This window comes from Schistocerca piceifrons, chromosome 8 (genome assembly GCF_021461385.2).
Source record: "Schistocerca piceifrons isolate TAMUIC-IGC-003096 chromosome 8, iqSchPice1.1, whole genome shotgun sequence".
Classification (NCBI taxonomy): domain Eukaryota; kingdom Metazoa; phylum Arthropoda; class Insecta; order Orthoptera; family Acrididae; genus Schistocerca; species Schistocerca piceifrons.
Window position 1 is genome coordinate 167,780,987 of NC_060145.1, and position 21,660 is coordinate 167,802,646.

Genomic DNA, 21,660 nt, shown 5'->3' on the forward strand with positions numbered 1-21,660 from the left:
TTTTATCAAACTCTTTTTCATTTAAATAATTTATTTTCTTTTAAAAGGATTGTTCGATTCGTTTCTTTTTGTTTTTATAGATTTCGATTTGAAGACTGTAGCATTTATAAATACATTCTTGCACTTCAGTGGAAGAACTGCAAAAGACTTAATTAAATATTTGATGTTACAGAACGTGTTATCCACGGCCACTGAATAACAGATAACGGATATAATAAAACTGCACAAGTTTCACATCCACCGATATAAATCTCCGATATAGTTGGTCAGAATATCGACACTCATCAGGAACGATACTCCGCATCTCGATCTCCTTCAGTCAATTATTCGATAGCATTAATGTACAGGGTGGTTCAGAGAAATTGGATACTAAAAAAAATTAAATATTATTATGAAAAAATATTTTTAGGGATATTTATTTCTCATTTAATAGAAAAAGATGCAATTTATGAATTCATGAAGTAAATTTATTTATTGAAGACTACACCTTGCAAATACGCTCCATTTCTGAAAAAACCTTTCCTGCAGGTTTTTACATATAGTGTGCGTGGTTGGGAGTAACATTTCAACAGGAATTTGTACAATTGCTTCTCGAATTTTAGCTTTGAATTCTTCTATGGTAGCGGGTTCACCAAGACGATCAAAAAACAAGAAAACGCACGCTTGAAGGGTTCAGGGAACTTGGGAGGTCATGGAATGTCACCATTTCTCGAAATTATACGAATTCCTAACAATTGGCGTACAGCAGACATCGAGATTCGTGCCGTGTCTGACATTGATCCGTCTTGCGGAAATCAGCATTTGTCCGTAAATTGTGGTAATGCCTGTAGGTTTACGCAACAAAGGTATCGAGCGTGGCGAGGTAGAGAGTCGATGTGAGTCTAGCAGCAAGGCCATTCTCGTCCACAAAAGAAAATATAACGGCCTCTTATGCCACATGACGACACATCACACAGAACGGTAACTTTGTTGCTGTGCAGCGTACTTTGTTGTGCCAGAGTACGATTTTCTTGTATCCAATAACTAAATTTTTGTTTATTAACAAATTCATTAAGATGGAAATACCCTTCGAGCGACATCCACAGATTGTTAAAAAAATCTCGGTGTCATGGCACTGGATGATCGCCGGGTTTCATTTCGTGGACGACCTGCTACTTGAATGGATGGTAATGTAAGTCATGTATGAATATTGTCCGAACAATTGAAGTATGCAATTGTTAAAGTAATTCATGACAGCCGATTGAACAAGGAGCTTCTTATGACAGCAGTTCGAACAGCTTCGATATTGTCTTGTTTAAGAACTGTTCAAATACTACGAGCAGTTCACGGCACGATCTGTAGGTTTCCGTCATTGCTGAACCTGTTTTAAAATTACGTATGCACGTGTTAATTGCATGTACTGACTGAACGTGATTGTGGCATTTGACGTTGAAGTGCCGGCAAAATTCTCGACGTACGGCGTCCACACTGTGGTTCATTTTGTAAAAAAAATCAATGGCTCAATCATGTTCAACACCGCTTTAAGTATGCTGTTAACTAAATGGTAAGATTGGAAGAGCTGGTTTCAGTACGTTATTCAGCATTAATATCACCTAGGGCTATCAATACAAATTTTAAATTTTCCTTTTCTCTGAATCGCCCTATGCTTTACAACGAGGAACTGAGAAATACACTGAGATGAAAGCAGCCATGGGATACGTCGTAATATCGTGTCGGACTTCCTGTCACCCCATGTAGTGCAGTAACTCGATGTTGCATGGACTCAAAAATTTGTTAGAAGTACACGGCAGCAATGTGAGCCATATTGCCTCCATAGCCGTCCATAATTGCGAAAGTGTTGCCGGTCCAGGATTTTGTGCACGAACTGACCTCTCGATTATATCCCATAAATGTTCCATGGGATTCATGTCATCATGGTAGCAAATCATTCGCTCGAATTGTCCATTAAGTTCTTCAAACCAATCACAAACAGATGTCTCATCCATAAATATTCCATATTCTTTTGGGAACGTGAAGTCCGTGAATGGCTTCAAATGATCTCCATGTAGCCGAACACAAACATTTCCAGCCAACGATTGGTTCAGTTATACAGAAGGCCCTAACTATTTCATGTAAACCATCATAAAACACCACTAGCATGCACAGTCTTTATTGACAACTTGGGTCCATTGCATCGTAGAATCTGCACCACACTTGAATCTTACCGTCAGCCATACCAACACAAACCAGGAGAGGCGCTACAGGCGATTTCGTGCTGTTAACAAAGGCACTCGCACTGGTCTTGTGTTGCGATAGCCCATTAACGCCATCTTTTGCCGTACTCGATACCTTCATCGTACGCCACACATTGATTTCTGCTGTTATTTCCCCCAGTATTACTTGTCTGTTAGTGCTGACAACTCTAAGCAAACGACGCTGCTGTCGGTCGTTAAGTGAAGTCCTTTGACCATTTCGTTGCCGTGGTGTGAGATAATGCCTAAAATTTGGTATTCTCGGCACACTCTTGACACTGTGGATCGCAGAATATTCAGTTCGTTTGAAACGTCTCTGTGGAGTCGCTTCATAGACGCTTGTCTCACTGGATTCTGTGCATCCTATTTTGACCATGGCCTGATCTATTAACTCTCCCAGAATGACTGAGCAATCAAAATAAGGCTTATTAATTGATATTATGTTTGATTTTTTTGTGTTCCACAGGAAATCATGACCTGTATTTATTACGTTTTTCCTTTCACCCTACCCTATGTGTGCATAAATGTGACTGAATGAGCGTTTTTTACGAGTGGTTTCGGGCTTCATTTGTGGGGGACGCTGAGTTGGTTGTCGTCTGCTAGGAGCAGGTGATGTTTGCTTCTCGTTTGGAGGGCAGCACAGGGTGACCAACATAGGATCCCCGTACCTGGACAGAGCGGTTTACCCCTTTAGTCTGAGGTTGGTTTGTCTGTCAGGTTGGTGGCGGAAACCTACCCCTCTGGTAGCTTCCGTAGCACCGGCAGTTAGCTGAAGGTCGGTGGAGAAAGGACTCCCTGCAGATAGCGGTTGGTGAGTACAGTTCGTAGCTCCTAGAGAGGGTTTCTGCCTTGCCGAGTTAATTTTATTTCGTGACGGCAAAATCATTCTGCTGTTGCACTAGTAAAATTTCTTACATTTGTGCCTGGTTTAATGTCTGATTTCTGAACAGTTAACTCGTAATCAAGTTAACCACGTGCTGAAGTTCGGCCGTTCGTAAGCGGCAGGCGCTGATTCCATGTCGTGTATCTACTATACAAACCTTGCGAATCGGATAAACCTCTTTCCAAGCTAGTGCATGAGCATAATGGAGATAGGTATCTCTCTGAACTATTTCTGTCGTGGGTGCGTAGATGGAATGATTGAATTATTGTGTTCCACATCCCCTTTGTGTGTTTTTCCTTTTTTAATTGCGCTATTCTACCATTTTTTGTCAAATTGTGTAGTTAAATTTTTCATTCAGGCACCAGTCATGTGTATTCATAGGATGTGCATCAAATTCAGTAATTAAATAAATGTGCTACGTAAAAGATAAACTCTGCGTCCTTTATCTTTCTCATTGATGCCAGTTTTCAAATAAATTTTCTATTCCCTGATTTTTTTGAAAGTTAATCTGCTTGCTTGTGATGAACAAAAATTGGAAGGAAAATCAATTTAATTAAACAAGCTCATTGATATACGACGTACAATGCTGTTCATCTTGTTAATGCCTTTAATAAAAATTGCAGTCTTATAAATAAATTCTTAATTTAATTGAACTAATAATTTCCAGTCCGGCCTTTTCGTAATTGTTAGGAAGGGCATAGGCCGGTGGTGACTCTGTAATTTTTAAATTTATAATTGTCCTTGTGAGGTGGCTTAATCTGAAATTGCGCACAAGTGTTACACCTCCATTACTCTTGGTACGTAACGTATGTCGAGGTCTGGCTAGGATCCGTTTACAGTTCTACATACATACTTTACACTCTAACTATTTCTGAAGTGTAATGTCACAGACGCCTAGCTCCACCTACCAGCCCAAGTTCAAAGTTTGTTAACTCCCGCAGTGCGCCCTTAATCACGTCAGAAACGCTGTTACATGATTCATTTGACTAAAAATGACATTTTCTCCCACTGTCATTTCATACCTTGTGTGCGCAATAGTACTGCAATCTGTATAAGCCCATATTGCTATTCCACGACTTTTGACACTTCAGTGCAGCAGGAGGGCTTTCATCACAAGTACTTCAGAAGAGGTGTCCGCCGTCTGCACCTCTTCACTGCATACGCTGATGACCGAAACAGTGGATTCACATTTACCTGAACTTGTGGCCTCTACTGTGTGCTGTAATAACTGGCAAAGGACTGACTCCCTTTGGAGTTCAGGATAGACGCGGCAAGTTTGTCGTGAAACGTCTCATATAAAACGTGCGACTGGAGCGACTTGCAGGGTAATATTCCGGAGCTGTGCGTGGGAGGGGTGGACGGGGCCGCGAGGCGCGCACGTGACGCCCGAGTGGAGCGCCCACTTTGGCGTCGCCGGGTGTGCCGGCCATAGCAGCCGTTAGCACCTCGCACTGCCCTCCGCTGCCAGCCGCCATAATAATTAGCTGCAGCCCGCACTATGGCGGGGCGTGGCCCACGACGAGAGGCCTCGCCGGGCAGATAAGGTCCGGCCGCCGCTGCCAGCGGCCCTGGCCTCCAGCACCGTTCTCCATCGCAGTGCACTTGCATGCCTCGTCACACCTACGTGTTACGACAGAGCGGCCAGTGGCTAGAACTAGGCTGACGATTGCTCGGCGTTCAAGTTGATAGCACCAACGATAAAAACAACATTAAACAAGAACAGAAAGAGCTGCGCAACACCTTCCGAGCCGACAGATACGACTATGAAACAATAAGAAGAGCTACTGCACTACTGGCCATTAAAAATTGTAGACCACGAAGATGACGTGCTACAGAAGCGAAATTTAACCGACAAGAAGAAAACGCTGTGATATGCAAATCATTAGCTTTTCAGATCATTCAAACAAGGTTGGCGCCGGTGCCGACACCTACAACGTACTGCAATGAGGATAGTTTCCAACCGATTCCTCATACACAAACAGCAGTTGACCGGCGTTGCCTGGTGAAACGTCGTTGTGATGCCTCGTGTAAGGAGGAGAAATGCGTACCATCACGTTTCCGACTTTGATAAAGGTCGGATTGTAGCCTATCGCGATGGCGGTTTATCGTATCGCGACATTCCTGCTCGCGTTGGTCGAAATCCAATGACTGTTAGCAGGATATGGAATCGGTGGGTTCAGGAGGGTAATACGGATTGCCATGCTCCATCCCAACGGCCTCGTATCACTAGCAGTCGAGATGACAGGCATCTTTTCCGCATGGCTGTAACGGATCGTGCAGCCACGTCTCGATCCCTGAGTCGACAGATGGGGATGTTTGCAAGACAACAAACGTCTGCACGAACAGTTCGACAACGTTTGCAGCAGCATGACCATGGCACTTGCAGCAGAGACCATGGCTGCGGTTACCCTTGACGCTGCACCACAGACAGGAGCGCCTGCTATGGTGAACTCAACGACGAACCTGGGTGTAGGAATGGCAAAACGTCATTTTTGCGGATGAATACAGGTTCTGTTTACAGCATCATGATGGTCGCATCCGTGTTTGGCGACATCGCGGTGAACGCACATTGGAAGCGTGTATTCGTCATCGCCATACTGGCGCATCACCCGGCGTGATGGTATGGGGTGCCATTGTTTACCTGTCTCGGTCACATCTTGTTCGCACTGACGGCACTTTAAGCAGTGGACGTTACATTTCAGATGTGTTATACGACCCGTGGCTCTACCCTTAATTCGATCCCTGCGAAACCGTACATTTCATCAGGATAATGCACGACCGCATGTTGCGGGTCCTGTAGTGGCCTTTCTGGATACAGAAAATGTTTGACTGCTGCCCTGGCCAACACATTCTCCAGATCTCTCACCAACTGAAAACGTCTGGTCAATGGTGGGCGAGCAACTGGCTCTTCACAATACGACGTCGGAGCGTTACTGCGCAACGACGGAGACGTATCAACCCTCAAGACCGCGGTAGACGAGTACTGTCGTGCTTCGGTGCTAAAATCAATGCCGATAAATGCACCTTTGTCAACATCGGAGGATTCGACGCAGTTATTGTATCTTGGGCGAAGCGTGTCGAAACCCACACCACTCTGGGAATGATTATCGACAAATGCCCGCTAAAACTGAATGCAAAAAATTGGAGGCAGGTCACCAATAAAATGCAATGTGCCATCTATGAAAACAATTGGCGGTCCGTTGACATTCTCCAACGCATACGACTCCTCAGCATTCATATATTCACTAAAGCGTACTATTCGGCCCAAATATTTACAGTCCCGAAGATGCAGGCCAAACACGTGATGAAACTCTCTAATAAATTTATCTGGCAAGGGCTTCTGTTCAAAGTGAAATACCCCACGCTGACGTCTTCCCGATGGGCCGGCCGACTCAACATGCCTGACATTAACCGAAAGTGTACTGCTTTATATATTAAACGTATCACCCACTTGTTGGAAAAGGGACCTCTCAGCGTAACCAGTTGGCTCTTCTGAACCTTACAACCCACCGATATGCACCCATCCATTGATGTAGGTAAAATGCATTACAAACTACGACATGTGAAGCACCTTTTTCTTGAAGTAAGCTATATTGATGGACATTATTTCACGCAGGATTTACCGACGACGCACCTCTTATTAAAGAGATGGACATCTCCAATATTGATGAACTGTGGTATTGCGTTGAAGCTACATGGGCAGCTGTACCTGTACACGCCATCCGAGCTCTGTTTGACTCAATGCCCAGGCGTGTCAAGGCAGTTATTACGGCCAGAGGTGGTTGTTCTGAGTACTGACTTCTCATGATCTATGCACCGAAACTTCGTGAAAATGTAAGCACATGTCAGTTATAGTATAATATATTTGTCCAATGAATACCCGTTTATCATCTGCATTTCTTCTTGGTGTTGCAATTTTAATGGTCAGTACTGTAAGTTCACTGGGAAGTCAGGTAAGGGAAATGAAGTAAATCAACAACTCCTGGTTGTACGCTAACTGTACGTCAAAGGTGCCACTGATCCAGTAGGCAAGGTACTTTACAGAGGAGGCATCACACCAGTTTTTCGGAGTGGCTGAAGGGCACTACGATTTGGTAGGGTCCGCTAAGGACGGCGGTAAAGGCACTCAAATGTGCAGGTGTATAGGAGATACAGTGTGAGTGCGATGGCGCCTACATTGGGAAAATCGGAAGGCCTGTTAAAACCAGTGTAGCAACACATTAACGCTATGTTCAGTTGGGGCAACACCACAGATCGGTGCTGGCAGAACACCGCCGCTTGAGCAGCCTGTCAAGTTTCAAAGAGTACGAATATTTGCAAGGCGGCCGTAAGATATGCACTCGAAAAATAAGAGACTTAGTTGATATCCTGAAGCATCCTGACGACTTCAATAGGGAAGACGGTTCCCGGCGCCACTTTTACGACAGGTCGCGTGTAACTGCAGGGGAGGAACTTTAGCGGACTTAACACGACCGGCCTGGCAAACAGCGACACACAAGTGCCGACGTGTTTAAGCTGCTGACGGCAGGAAAACTCGGGCCACAGGGGTTTGTTGCTAATTCGTAACTGATCCTCAGTAGGCAGCAACCCACGCAACCCATAAATAGTCGGCTCCATATCCTTTCCTTTTCTCCTAATACCCACCAATGTTATTTCGGCTCAGTAAAACTTTACAAAAATGACGTCGGTTGCCTGTGACACCGTCAAGAGAACGCTGTATTGATGCAACCATACCCTAGCTAATCCGCCTTTGCCCTGAGGAAAACCGTCGCAACTAGGCCGGAACGTTGTTACATTTTTTACATATTTTAAGTATTTATTACATATTATAATTAAATATTTTGATGTATTTCATAACATGACGCGGCAAGATACCCTGTACGCTTGTAATGTGATGATGACAGAATTTTTTCACTTTCATATTTGATGCACTTCAGCGGAGTAAATACGGGCATCAGAAGCCAAATGCAAGTTATGAAAGGGGGTCCATTCCTTCTGCCCCTTTCCATTCACAGCTCAACAAACGTCGGCTGCACATCATCTCTCACAGCACGTTCTTGTCAGAGGTATGGTGATTTACCTTCGAGTTTTGCTTATTACGATATATCGACATTTATGTTATACTCGATCGTCTTTCAAATAATCCTGACCATACCCTTCTTCTATTCCTCGCATACTGTAAAAGTTATATAACACCTAAGGATATCCCGACAGTTGTGCATACGCCACATTAAGTCGAGATCAGCTCCACTGTCTTGCGCTCCAGACAGTTTCGATATTTATACTTCAAATGACGTTCTTATGAACAAAAGCTGTGTCGGTAATACAAGAGAAAATTCTTGAGGGTGTCATAGAAAACTAAAGGGCTTCATTTTTAAGATTTTTGGCACAGGCGGTAGATATCAACAAAGTTCGGTTTGCTCCGTATGTGTTTATATCTTACCTCATTCCTTAAATCCAAGTACTTTGTTGCGAATAAATGTGCCAATTGTTCAGTAAAAAAAATGTCATCCTAAGTCTAGTTACTCGTGTAGATCGTCGAAGTGCTTCTTTATTGGTTTTATTAGTTTGTTAGGAAATTTACTCTCGATACCTGTGTCTCAAAGACGTTGGACGTTTGTCGAATTACCCAGTCTGAGAGCAACGTTCCTAAGAGTTATTATGCAGCTGCTACGTCAGTACTCTCGGATTTCAAGGCCTTAGGCACTGTACTGATTCGTTCGAGTACTTTATATTGGACAAGAAAGCTGTAGGACTCAATCGTGTTTTTAGGAGGTATTGCTGGATCCTGTTATATTTATTACCAGTAAGAATTATGTTCGTGAGATCCTTAAGGAAGTCAGTGAGTCTGTAAGCATATAAAAGGTGTTGCGTCTCAAGCTCAACGACTTCCGATTAGTGTCATAGCGTTACCTTCGAAGTACTGACGGAATAAGATTTTAAGTTCTATGTGACCAAAAATTCTGCAGATGTTCTCAATTGTTAAGAAATACTTGGCTGTTTCTCAATTAGTCCCTACAGCGCCTTGAAGGATTAAGTTTAAATCGTAGCTTGATGGTGTTTTGCATACCATTATATACGCCACTCGTGATGAGCGCTCCGTCATGGCTTGATGGTGTTTCGCATACCATTATATACGCCACTCACGATGAACGCTCCGTCATAGCCTTGACCGCAACATTTACTTGCGTCTACGCACTGCCATACTAAAGATTCAATTAATTGGTTTTTGAGACGTAATGTGGACTGATCGTTGAGCTCGGTAAACGAAATAAACGATTCGCATATATTTACCACTGATGGATTTCCTGAGCCGTCTGATTGTTTTCACACAACTTAGGACTTCCCTTACCTGATCCATTTTGCTAACTTTTCCTTTCCATTTTAAATTCTCCAGTCTTTCCCTCATGCACCATGGGTTCCTTGCTCTCGGAGGTCCCTGAGCATTGTCTCACTTACTCAGCCTACTTACACTTTCCTGTTATCGTTGGATAGTCACCTTAAGTATGAGGGGATTATTTTCCGCATGACCTCTAAAGAGTAAGCAACATGTCGCAACGTGAAGCAGAAACAATACAGGGGTCCGTGCAGCAGCCCACACCGTTGCTTAGCAACAGCTTGCGACGAGATGATTGGTGAGCAACACACACTTCTTGCCTTTCTCCAGCCATAAAATTCTCAAGAAAAATCTGGAATGCAGTAAGAGCACGGAGCAAGGATTCCATTTGGAAGGTAAGCCGTTAAAAAACGTCTGATATCTGCCGATCTGTAAAACCTAAAACACAAACGTTAAATGGAGTGCGTCTTTCGGTGGACGAATGACATACATTCTGACAGGCGTATATGTTTAAAGTGATTTGCTTTTGCAAACCAGTCAAAAAGGCTCGTTATTACAGCTTGTTCGGAGCAGAAACCAATTTTGTATAAACCTTGTACTTACAGGAAAATCGGAAAACAAAGGAATTTTCATTCTGCAACCAAGTTTCGGTGTCAATTGCACTTACGCATTCGCTTGTATAGGTAATGTTCGTCAAATCGAGTGAATTACCATGGTGCCTTGAAGCACACATTTTCCATGCGCATATAATAAAGTTATCCAGTTTTGTAAGAATCGAGTATATCACTATGGTGTCTTGAAACGCAGGTTTTTCAAGCACATATCAGAACAAACAATACAGTTTTGTAAGAATTTCTAACATATTTGTTGTTTATTGTTTGTAATTGTCAGAAAACTGATTTATATTTTAAACCAGATAGGTCTTAAATACTTAAGCTATTAACGGAATGAAATGCGATTTGAAATTGTTTATTCAGCTGACAAATAATTAAATTTACCATCTTTTTTCGACGCAGTTCGTATCGTCAATCCCAGTACAGTCCGCCAATATTTTCTTGGCTTCTCGTATCTCCTGTAAAAAGTAAAATCGTATGGTATGGTTGGCTAGCAGACCTGAAGGGCAGGTTCAGCCGCCTGATTGTAAAAATTTTGCCTATCGCTCGAGAAATGTGAATGGTGTGTGTTAACTGTTTCTGGTACGTGATTCTAATGTGTGTGTGTATGTGTGTGTGTGTGTGTGTGTGTGTGTGTGTGTGTGTGCGTGCGTGTGTGAGTAGTGTGTGTACATGCGTGCGTGCGTGCGTGCTTGCGTGCGCCCGCGCTTGTGTGTGTGTGTGTGTGTGTGTGTGTAGTGTGATGTGTTTGCGTTGGATGATGATGATGATGATGAGAGAATGGACAGGGTGAAAGTCGTAGCCTGTTCATCTCGATTAGCGCCAAGGAAACCGCCGAACGCCGGCCTCTGTGGCCGAGCGGTTCTAGGCGCTTCAGTCTGGAACCGCGCTGCTGCTACGGTCGCAGGTTCAAATCCTGCCTCGGGCATGGATGTGTGTGATGTCCTTAGATTAGTTAGGATTAGGTAGTTCTAAGTCCAGGGGACTGATGACCTCAGATGTTAAGTCACATAGTGCTTAGAGCCATTTTAACCATTTGAAACCGCCGAGCTTAATGTCCTCATCCCCCGAACGGATCACCATTGTCACACTACATGAAACACATTGGAGGGATTTGTAATTTAATCCAAGGCTTTGGCATTAAGTCTGGTGGTCAGGAACTTACCACCACCACCTTTCCTCCCCTTTTCAGGAAAGGTAAAGGGAAAGCTGCGTGGCGTATCCAGGCGGTTACCCATCCAAGTACACGACACGCCGGACGTCGCTTAACGTCGATGACATGGCGGAAACCTGTATTTCTTTTCTTCTGTTTTTTTCCATTTTGTACGTTATTGTTCTCGGCATTTGGTCTGGGTGGACGTTACATGACACCTCTTCATGTTCATCGTTGTGACAGAGAGCAGCCAGCCCTCTGACTGAACACGCTGAGCTACCGTGCCGGCATATATTCAAGGAGGCAACGCCGTTGGCCATCTCTCCAGTACTGGATCGGTAAACGCACTCGTAGCTGGTTCAAAATGGTTCAAGTGGCTCTGAGCACTATGGGACGTAACATCTGAGGTCATCAGTCCCCTAGAACTTAGAACTAGTTAAACCTAACTAACCTAAGGACATCACACATGTCCATGCCCGAGACAGGATTCGAACCTGCGACAGTAGCGGTCGCGCGGTTCCAGACTGTAGCACCTAGAAGCGCTCGGCCACTCCAGCCGGTGCACTCGTAGCTGGTAACTAGCGATTGAACGATACTGCGCACAGTAAGATTGACATTCTGGGCGTCATTTCTTAATGCTCTATTTAATTTTAGTGGGAAATAATTAACAGTCGTAATTACTATTTATATATGACCTCTTACGTCGTTGTTTACCACTTGGTCTGACTCTTCATGTAGTCCCGTTGACGATTATTTCATTAAGGGCACGACACAAGAGCGATAAGTCTCTGGTAATGCTGGCAGCGATATTGTTATGTTTACGTACTTAACATTATTAATTCAACTTTTTAAATTTACGCATTAGAAATATTTAGACGCTTTGACAAAAGCAATGAATAATTAAAGAGTTAACAAAAATGAAACATACAAATTACTAATTCACGAAAAATAATTATTTCTATTTCACTTACAAGAAGTCTTTCAATTTCCATATAAATGAAACTCGTCCATTGGTAGTAGGCCTATTCGTACCTGGATCTGCGTTGTGGATGGGTGTACAGTAATTTCTCATTCGGCGGACTAGGTCTTGATGAGCTATGTTGTTGTGCCTTGATGTTCATAGGATCTCGTCCGTTTGGTGTTGTTCAACGATTTGTTGGCTGCCGTAGTTGCTGAATTTGGCGCAGTTTTATTAAGGGTGTGTCTAATTCTATGATCAGGAAGTAGATAAAAATTTCATATTTTCTTTCTTCTTGTTGGTCCCGTAGATAAGCTGGAAATTGTAATTTTTTCCTGTTTCGCAGGTGGAAGATGGTGTGTGCTGTGCGAGTGACGACCCGGTCGCTGTCATAGACCCAGCCACAAAAGAGCGATTTATCAAGCAATTTGAACCAGTACTTCCAACGCCACACTGTCGGTAAGTTATGTCATGTTGAGTGACAGTAGCAATTTATCTGACTATGTCGACTAACACTAGGAAACTCGGAATTAGCTGACTGATAAATCTGATTAATCTTCTCCTCTCTATTTTATTTTTTCCTTTCCCTTTATCTCTTTCTTCCTTCGGGATCCAGGAGGCTCCTTATTCTCGGGGATCCCAGAGCACTGCCCTTATTCGCCTCACATACCTGCACCCCTGACACACTTAACAGTTACACATTTGCGAACTCAACATTTTTCTGCCAATCTCTGTTATTCACCATCTTTGGCAACCGTTATCAGTTGATCTAGAGGTATTCAGTTCGAGGCAAATGAAATAAACACTTGATACTTCATGATGGGTCGGATGAAGGTAGCCAATGTCACTGCGTTTTCTGAACGCTGACTAACAATATGATATTTCGCTATACATTTAGAGGGCAAATCTCAGGGAAGGGTACCGGTTGTGTTTGATCATCGACTGCTGAAGCCTGTGCGATTCATTTTTTTCCGCACAGTTAAGGTAAAAATAGGTTGCTGACGTCCCACAGTCAAATAACCGATGCTCTGACACAAACTTGGTCGTCTATCGCCGTCTAAGGCTCTGCGCAGAGACGTGACATCCGTTCGTCAGACACTTGTGATTTACATGTGTGGAATCGTTGACCCTATGATATGGGTCCTAGACATTATTGAGTTGCTAAAACTGAAAAAGTGTGTAGTCTCCAATGTGCTGTGCTCCTTCCGTCCGAAAACGACTGTTCAGATATCGTGTCTACAGACCTACCTAGCCATGACACATTTTTTAAATTTCTTTTCATTTTCTTACTTTGATCGCGCATGAGGGAAGACTCACGATTTTGCCATTTACCCACTACACACATCAAAAAAAGTTTTGCATCACCTCAGTTCCGAGAGTTCCGGAACCTGCACAGAAAATTGGAATAGAGATCAACATAAACATCATTTCACCCTTTTTATTGCTCATGAAAACCACACATTGCATGTTGTACCACGATACAGCGAGACCTTCAGGGGTGGGGGTCCAGATTTCAGCACACACCGGTACCTCTAACACCCAGTAGCACGTCCTCTTGCATTGATGCATGCCTGTATTCGTCGTGGCATGCTATCCACAAGTTCATCAAGGCGATGTTGGTCCAGATTGTCCCACTCCTTAACGGCGATTCAGAATACATCCCTCAGAGTGGTTGGTGGGTCATGCCATCTATAAACAGCCCTTTTCAATCTATCCTCGATAACGTTTACGTCTGGAGAACATGCTGGCCACTCAGGTCGAGTGATGTCGATATCCTGAAGGAAGCCATTCACAGGATGTGCACGGTGGAGGTGCGAATTGTCGTCCATGAAAACGAATGCTTCGCCAATATGCTGTCGATACGGCTGCACTATAGGTCGGAGGATGGCATTCACGTATCGTACAGCCGTTACGGCGCTTTGTATGACCACCAGCGGCGTGCGTCGGCCCAACATAATGCCACCCTAAAACAGTAGGGAGCCTCTACCTCGCTGCACTCGCTGGACAGTGTGTCTAAGGCATTCAGCCTGACCGGGTTGTGTCCAGACACGGCTCCGACGATTGTCTGGTTGAAGGCTTATGCGACAGTCATCGGGGAAGATAATGTGATGCCAGTCCTGAGCAGTCCTTTCGGCATGTTGTTGGGACCATCTGTACAGCGGTGCATGGAGTCGTGGTTGGGAAAATGGACCTCGCCATGGACGTCGGGAGTGAAGTTGCGCATCATGTAGCCTATTGAGCACAAATGGTTCAAATGGCTCTGAGCACTATGGGACTTAACAGCTGTGGTCATCAGTCCCCTAGAACTTAGAGCTAATTAAACCTAACTAACCTAAGGACATCACACACATCCATGCCCGAGGCAGGATTCGAACCTGCGACCGTAGCAGTCCCACGGTTCCGGACTGCGCGCCTAGAACCGCGAGACCACCGCGGCCGGCTATTGAGCACAATTTGAGTCGTAACACTACGTCCTATGGCTTCTCGGAAAGCGTTATTCAACATTTTGGCGTTGCTATCAGGGTTCCTCTGAACCATAATCAGTAGGTAGCGGTCATCCACTGCAGTAGTTACCCTTGGGCGGCCTGACCGAGGCCTGTCATCGAGAGTTCATGACTCTCTGTACCTCCTCCATGTCCGAACAACATCGCTTTGGTTCACTCCGAGGCGCCTGAACACTTCCCTTGTTGAGAGCTCTTCCATACACAAAGTAGCAATGCGGGCCCAATCAAACCGAGGTATTGACCGTCTAGGCATGGTTGAACTACAGACAACACGAGCCGTATACCTTGTTCCTGGTCGAATGATTGGAACTGATCGGCTGTCGGACCCCCTCTGTCTAATAGACACTGCTCATGCATGGATGTTAATATCTTTCTGCGGGCTTAATAACTTATCTGAACAGTCAAAAGGAACTGAGTCTGTGACTGGATACCCATAGTCAACGCGTATCTTCAGGAGTTCTAGGAACTGGGGTGATACAAAACTTTTTTCGATGTGTGTACAAAACCTATAGAAGACGATTTGTAGTGATTAACATAAATATATTGTAATATTTTAGGTAGAAGTTAATGATTTACTACCAACGATGTATATTTTTAAAATAAAGAATAAAAGAATTACATAAATACAGTAGTCACAATAAATGCTGCATATTGCTTTATTGTCTATATTCGACGTAATAGGAAACAAAACTGATTTTCTTCTGTCGGTTGCAGTCATTATAAAACAAAAATAAAGAAGATAAAAACAATTTCACTTTATAAACTCAAACAAAAAGCTAAAACCAAACCCTACAAACGATTACACTGCAAACGCTACACTTTTTCTCACTGTTGTTTTGCATGAACCAGTTGCCACTCCTCGTAATTGGAAACACTTATGATTGCTATTAGCCATATTTCTTAACAAATTGTACAGAGAAGCCTGTGAGATTTTGGTCCATTTCTCCATAGCAGCCTGTATGATGCCCGCAAAGTTCTCTGGCCGGTTAGGAAAATTTTGACCCGACGTAAGCATTCTCAGTGCAGCTGAAATCTGGAGATTATGCAGTCAGTGATTCTATGCTCAACTAGGATGGTGTTAACAAGATTGTGACGATATGGGTTTGCACTGTCGTCCATTATCGCTCATCCCGCTCCACTATGGAAACGCATTGTGTTCAAGGATATCGTCCGGGTGCTTCACAACATTTTTAACATGTGTGTGACTGCTTCTGATCTACCTTCCTACCACAGTTGTTCAAGGACGCTCTGTGAATGTTTTGGGGAATTAGTGTTGAACCTTCTGCCTACAAGGTAGAGAGGATACCATGTCACGCATGCAGAGCTCAGCGGCATGGGCAGTGATGTGATCAGACAATGGTCTTAATGTCAGTTCCACTATACTCACTGTAAAAGATCCGTTAATGCTAACAGAACTTAGTGTATGGGTTCAAGGCGTCTCTACTTGTTACAAAGAGTAATTTAAAAGTTTTTTATTATTAAGGTTTATTTTTAATCTTAGAATGACTTCATGACATAGGAATCATAATTATAATACATAAAAGATGGTAAAACCTTTATATATTGGGTATTCCTGAACTGTTAATGTCAATTCCTAACTCTAGAATTCTTTAATAGTAAGCTGGTCGTTAACCACATCTGGGGCTCGATAAAATACAAAGAAATTAAATACAACTGGGGCCAGAAACATCAGTTGAAGTAAATGCACAATTAAAATGACCAAATAATGGATGGGGGTCGGTAAAGAGCAATCAAAAGTAAGTACACAATTAAAACAATTCAATAACTTCAGAGCATAAAGCACTCTACAATGGCCGATCAGTTCTTTTCGTTAAATCCGATATCTCACGTTTCTGTTACAGTTAAGCCCGACAATCATGAATGTGTTTAACTACAGGTCCTGGTTGAATGTATGGGAAAAATGAGGCGACAGAAGTTGCAAGTGGAAATTGAGTATCACTTTCTGGGGTGGTGCACATATTTACCTCTGGTCAGCGGCTGCAGTAGCTGCTGTCGGCACGCTGTGGACCTCATAATCTGTTCTGAATCTTTCTCGGCTGTTAAATATCAGTCTGACAAATTTCTCTTCTTCATAAACGCTTTCCTTGCTGTTACCAGTCTACATTTTATCTCCTCTCTACTTCGACCATCATCAGTTATTTTACTCCCCAAATAGCAAAACTCCTTTACTACTTTAAGTGCCTCATTTCCTAATCTAATTCCCTCAGCATCGTCCGACTTAATTCGACTACATTCCATTATCCTCGTTTTCCTTTTGTTGATGTTCATCTTTTTTCCTTTCAAGATACTGTCTATTCCGTTCAACTGCTCTTCCAAGTCCTTTGCTGTCTCTGACAGAATTACACTGTCATCGGCGAACCTCAAAGTTTTTATTTCTTCTCCATGCCGGCCGGAATGGCCGAGCGGTTCTAGGCGCTACCGTCTGGAACCGCGCGACCGCTACGGCCGCAGGTTCGAATCCTGCCTGGGGCATGGATGTGTGTGATGTCCTTAGGTTGGTTAGGTTTAAGTAGTTCTAAGTTCTAGGGGACTGATGATATCCGATGTTAAGTCCCATAGTGCTCAGAGCCATTTGAACCATTTTTCTCCATGGATTTCAATACCTACTCCGAATTTTTCTTTTTTTACTTTGCTGCTTGCTCAATATACAGATCGAATAACATCGGGGAGAGGCTACAACCCTATCTCACTCCCTTCCCAACCACTGCTTCCCTTTCATGTCCCTCGACTCTTGTAACTGCAATGTGCTTTCTGTACAAATTGTAAATAGCCTTTCGGTTCCTGTATTTTACCCCTGCCACCTTCAGAATTTGAACGAGAGTATTCCAGTCAACATTGTCGAAAGATTTCTCTAAGTGTACAAATGCTAGAAACGTAGGTTTGCCTTTCCTTAATCTATCTTCTAAGATAAGTCGTAGGATCAGTATTGCCTCACGTGTTCCAATTCATTCAGTATAAGCAATAAATATAATCGACAAAAGTAAGACCATAATAAACTGAATCACTACGGAGGATGTCACATGCAGCAAAATAGTAAAGTCGTCCGGTATTACAGGCTGCGGGACCTCATGGGGTAGCTTCAGTGACGTAATCCGAAAGGGTTGTCTTTCGTGGCGCACAATGGCCACTGTCCATGTGGAGATGTGAGTTGCGTCTTATACATAATTGTGGAGTATAGGCGGGAGTAATGGATAAGTAGTGCTGTGCCTGTGTAGTATGACGATGATGAGGGCATCATCAGACAGACGGATCGTTATCAACAGTGTCACATGCCTTCACTTCTGGGGCACTGCGGAAAGGTTTGGAATTTATTCCATGACACTGGCGCAAAGACTGGTGATCAAGGGCTTTACGTCAGTACCTCTCCCTCACGATGCTAATACGGTTACGTCTCAGTTGAGTGCCACTACAAAGGCGTCTTTATAGTGTTAACCTTGAACATAAATATCTTTTACTGTGAAACTTCGTTCTTCTTTCTTTGATAGAAAAATGTAATTTCTACTACTAAAAATCATATATGAAGGCAGCAAAAGAACCGCAAGCAAAAGCACTTCAAAAACAGACGAAATAAAAATAAATCAGACAGGGATGTAGCATTTCACCGACTCTTTATAGCATCTATATTGAAGACGTCATAAGAAAGCGGAAGAAGGAAGTCTACCAACGTATCCGGCAACCAATTACCATATATGCAGCGTGCAAAAGATATAATAATTACAAAATACAAAGGCAGACTTACAACACTTTGTGTATAAGTTATATAAGTTGGGAAGAGAATACCACCCTCTTAAAATATCTGCTACTAAAACAAAAGTTATGGCACACTATGGAAAACTCCCAGTTCGACCAAAAATTGTTATCGAAAATAAGGTACGTGAGTAACCAATTTCAGTTATTTAGGCACTGTTGTAATTCTGGACGTAGGCAAAGACGTAGGAAAAAATGCTGACAAATTTCAACGTGTATGTGGACCTAAAAGCAAATCCTCAAAAACAATATTACCAAAGCCACGAAGTTGAAACTGTATAAAACAATAGCAGTGGATGTGATAATTTGTGGCAGCGAATTCTGGATTCAGACAAAAAGAGAAACAACATACGGTCAGCAGAAATGGGATTTTTAAAAACTGTCGAATGTTGCTCAATGGGAGACCGCATTAAAAATGATAATATCAAGGAAGTATTGTGAATTTATAATTTAAAAGAGGAGACTGAAGAATACAGGAAAGAATGGGGAAAACGCCACAAACGGATGGATGAAGACAGTGTTCCAATCGCTGTAAACAAGTACTCGTACAAGCCCTCAGAAAGAAGAGACGTAGGAAAGCCGAAAAAAAGATCGAGTTATTCATGCTCAGTCGGAACTGTCATGTTGCAAAAGCCTTCAGGCGCAGAAGGAACGGACGAAACAGGCTATTGTTGTTGAACTGAAAAATTCATTTCCTATTATGAAACAAATCACGTCTTCATGGTCGTTGTGCATATGCCTTTTCAGAAAGGAAAACAGAAAAATGAAGTCTTTCTTTCTCGAAAACAACGAAAACTTATAAAGACTCCTCTATAACGGTGAGATACTGTGGTCCGCAAAATGTGATATGCTACTTGGAAATTAAATACAGTATTTTAGGGATTGTACTATACGGCTTAATTTTTAAGCATTTTCTTTTAAATAACATTTTTACCATTTTCGTTTTTGGATTATAAAACCAGGCTAAAAAAAATTCTTAGTTTACAAAACCGAACTGACCTCTAAAATCCCGAAAAATTGTAATCTGAACTTTCTTCTCCTTTTCTTCTCCTTCGTCTTCTCCCTCTTCGTCGGCATCGTTGTCCTCTTCGTATACGAGATGGTCTTCAATGCCATCGAGAGCGTTACTAATGCCACACTTCTTGAAAGGTTTAACAATAATGTCTTACTCACTCTAGATTACGACTGTTTTATCCACTGACACAATTGTTTAATTGTAGGTCGTTTCAAAGCTCATTTTGGCGTGAATTCGCGTTGGTTTCATCCGTCAACCATTTGTTCCATTTCTCTTGTGAATGGTTTATTTATCGAGGCATCAAGAGGTTGTAATTGTTAAGTAAGTTCTCCCGGAATAACAGCAAGCTCTGTATTTCCCTGTCTCAATTGGTCATTCACAGAACTTTTCTAATGATTACTAAATTAATGTAGCACAAGAAGAGAACTCTTCTTTAATAAAACAACTTTCACTCTCTCCCACACTTGGTTAGTCCATAATTTCGTACCAGCCTCGTCCGTCCAGCCCTTGTCACGTACGTGAACAACAACACTTGGCGGTATTTCAGAAGGTTGCGGCATTATTTTGCGCTTGAAAATAATAACTGGATTAAATTTAGTACCGACAGCACAACATGAAAGGACAACATATCCACTTTTTTTCTACATTTACAATTTTAGAACCTTCATGGCAACAGTTTGTTACTCGACACATCAAATGTCAAATGAGTTTCGTCCAAATTCGCTGTTTGGCTTAGTTCCACACTGGTTTCCTTTCGACGATTAAAAATAAAGCTCTGGAAAGATAATATACTCCCTTCATAGTCTTGTGGAATTTTATGAGATTTTTTATTTTCACGTGCTAATCATTTCTGTTGGTGGAGGGCCGAAATGCCGCTCAGCTGCTCTGTTTCCATGTTCTGCATATGTTATTACTTTCAATTTGTAGCTCGCATCATATGAATACCATTTATTTTTTCCCTTACGAAACTAGCTACTTAAGATGGTTCAAATGGCTCTAAGCGCTGTGGGAGTTAACAGCTGAGGTCATCAGTCCCCTAAACTTAGAACTACTGAAACCTAATGACAACACACACATCCATGCCCGAGGCAGGATTCGAACGTGCGACCGTAGCAACAGCGCGGTTCCGGACTGAAGCGCCTAGAACACCTCGGCCACCACGGCCGGCAGAAACTAGCTACTAACAAAATTTTGTCCTGTTACCAGTGACACAAATCACTTTCAATTCAAGTTCACTGGCACCGTAGGCTGCAATGACGCATCGTAGGCTTGGCGGTGTTCTGGGCTTGTGTTGGCGGGGAGGGAGGAAGACAGTGTTAGCAAGTTTGGGAATTCCCGCAACTCATGTTCGTCGCATCGGTTCAGTGCTACTGAAAGTTGTATCCATTTCTGCTAGATATAGATAGGTTTTTCGCGGCATCAAATATATGGGCGTTTGTTAGACTGGCGGGAATTTTAAATCAAACATAGGAAATTTTTATATTAATTCCGAGAATAATACAAGCCTGAACGTTGGAGGCAATTTTTAGAAGAAAAAAGTGCATCTTAATAGTCGGTAAATAGTGTTGTTTCTTCTGAAACGATAGAGAATTTCTGCTGGAGGGAAGTAAGATCGTATTCATTATAAGCATGATTTTTCTGTCTGGCTGACATATCTTGTTACGTTTTTCGTGTGTATTACTCTATCTTTTACTTGTGGTTTATTCGTCAATCGATTACTTCAGCTTGTGATGTGATCTACACGCGATTATCACCTATGTGAGGCATATTTACTGTGAGTATTCTGAGAATATTCCAAAACACTTCGTGTGATCTGTACACTCTGCTATCTTCCAAAGTTCATCTAGTTTATAGTACTATATGAAGACCAGTCCGTCCTTAAAACTGATACAAAAAATCTTGACCTGTTTACTTCATATTTTTACACGATATTATAATGACCGTCGGAAGCACATAGGCTACATATTTTTAATATATACACTATATAAATCTAGATTTCATGTATAAAATGGAAACGTTATTAAAGGCCTCCAAAAGTTCTCCACTACCTTACTTCACATGTTTACACGACACTCTAATGAACATTTCTCTGGACGTTGGCTACATATTTATACATGTATTCAATTGATAAACCTTAATTTAATACAGAAACGATAAACGCTGTTAGGAAAATTTAGAAGTATCCTTGATAGATTGA

General features: G+C 42.6%; 1 protein-coding gene across 1 annotated transcript in view; it reads left to right on the forward strand.

Annotated features, from left to right (window-relative positions):
• The window catches only part of LOC124712157, a 227,206-nt gene that overhangs the window by 170,875 nt on the left and 34,671 nt on the right, over window positions 1–21,660 (forward strand). Inside the window, exon 2 of the mRNA XM_047242454.1 lies at window positions 12,523–12,635. Coding sequence (XP_047098410.1) covers window positions 12,523–12,635 — 113 coding nt within the window. The remainder of the gene's footprint in view (window positions 1–12,522; window positions 12,636–21,660) is intronic.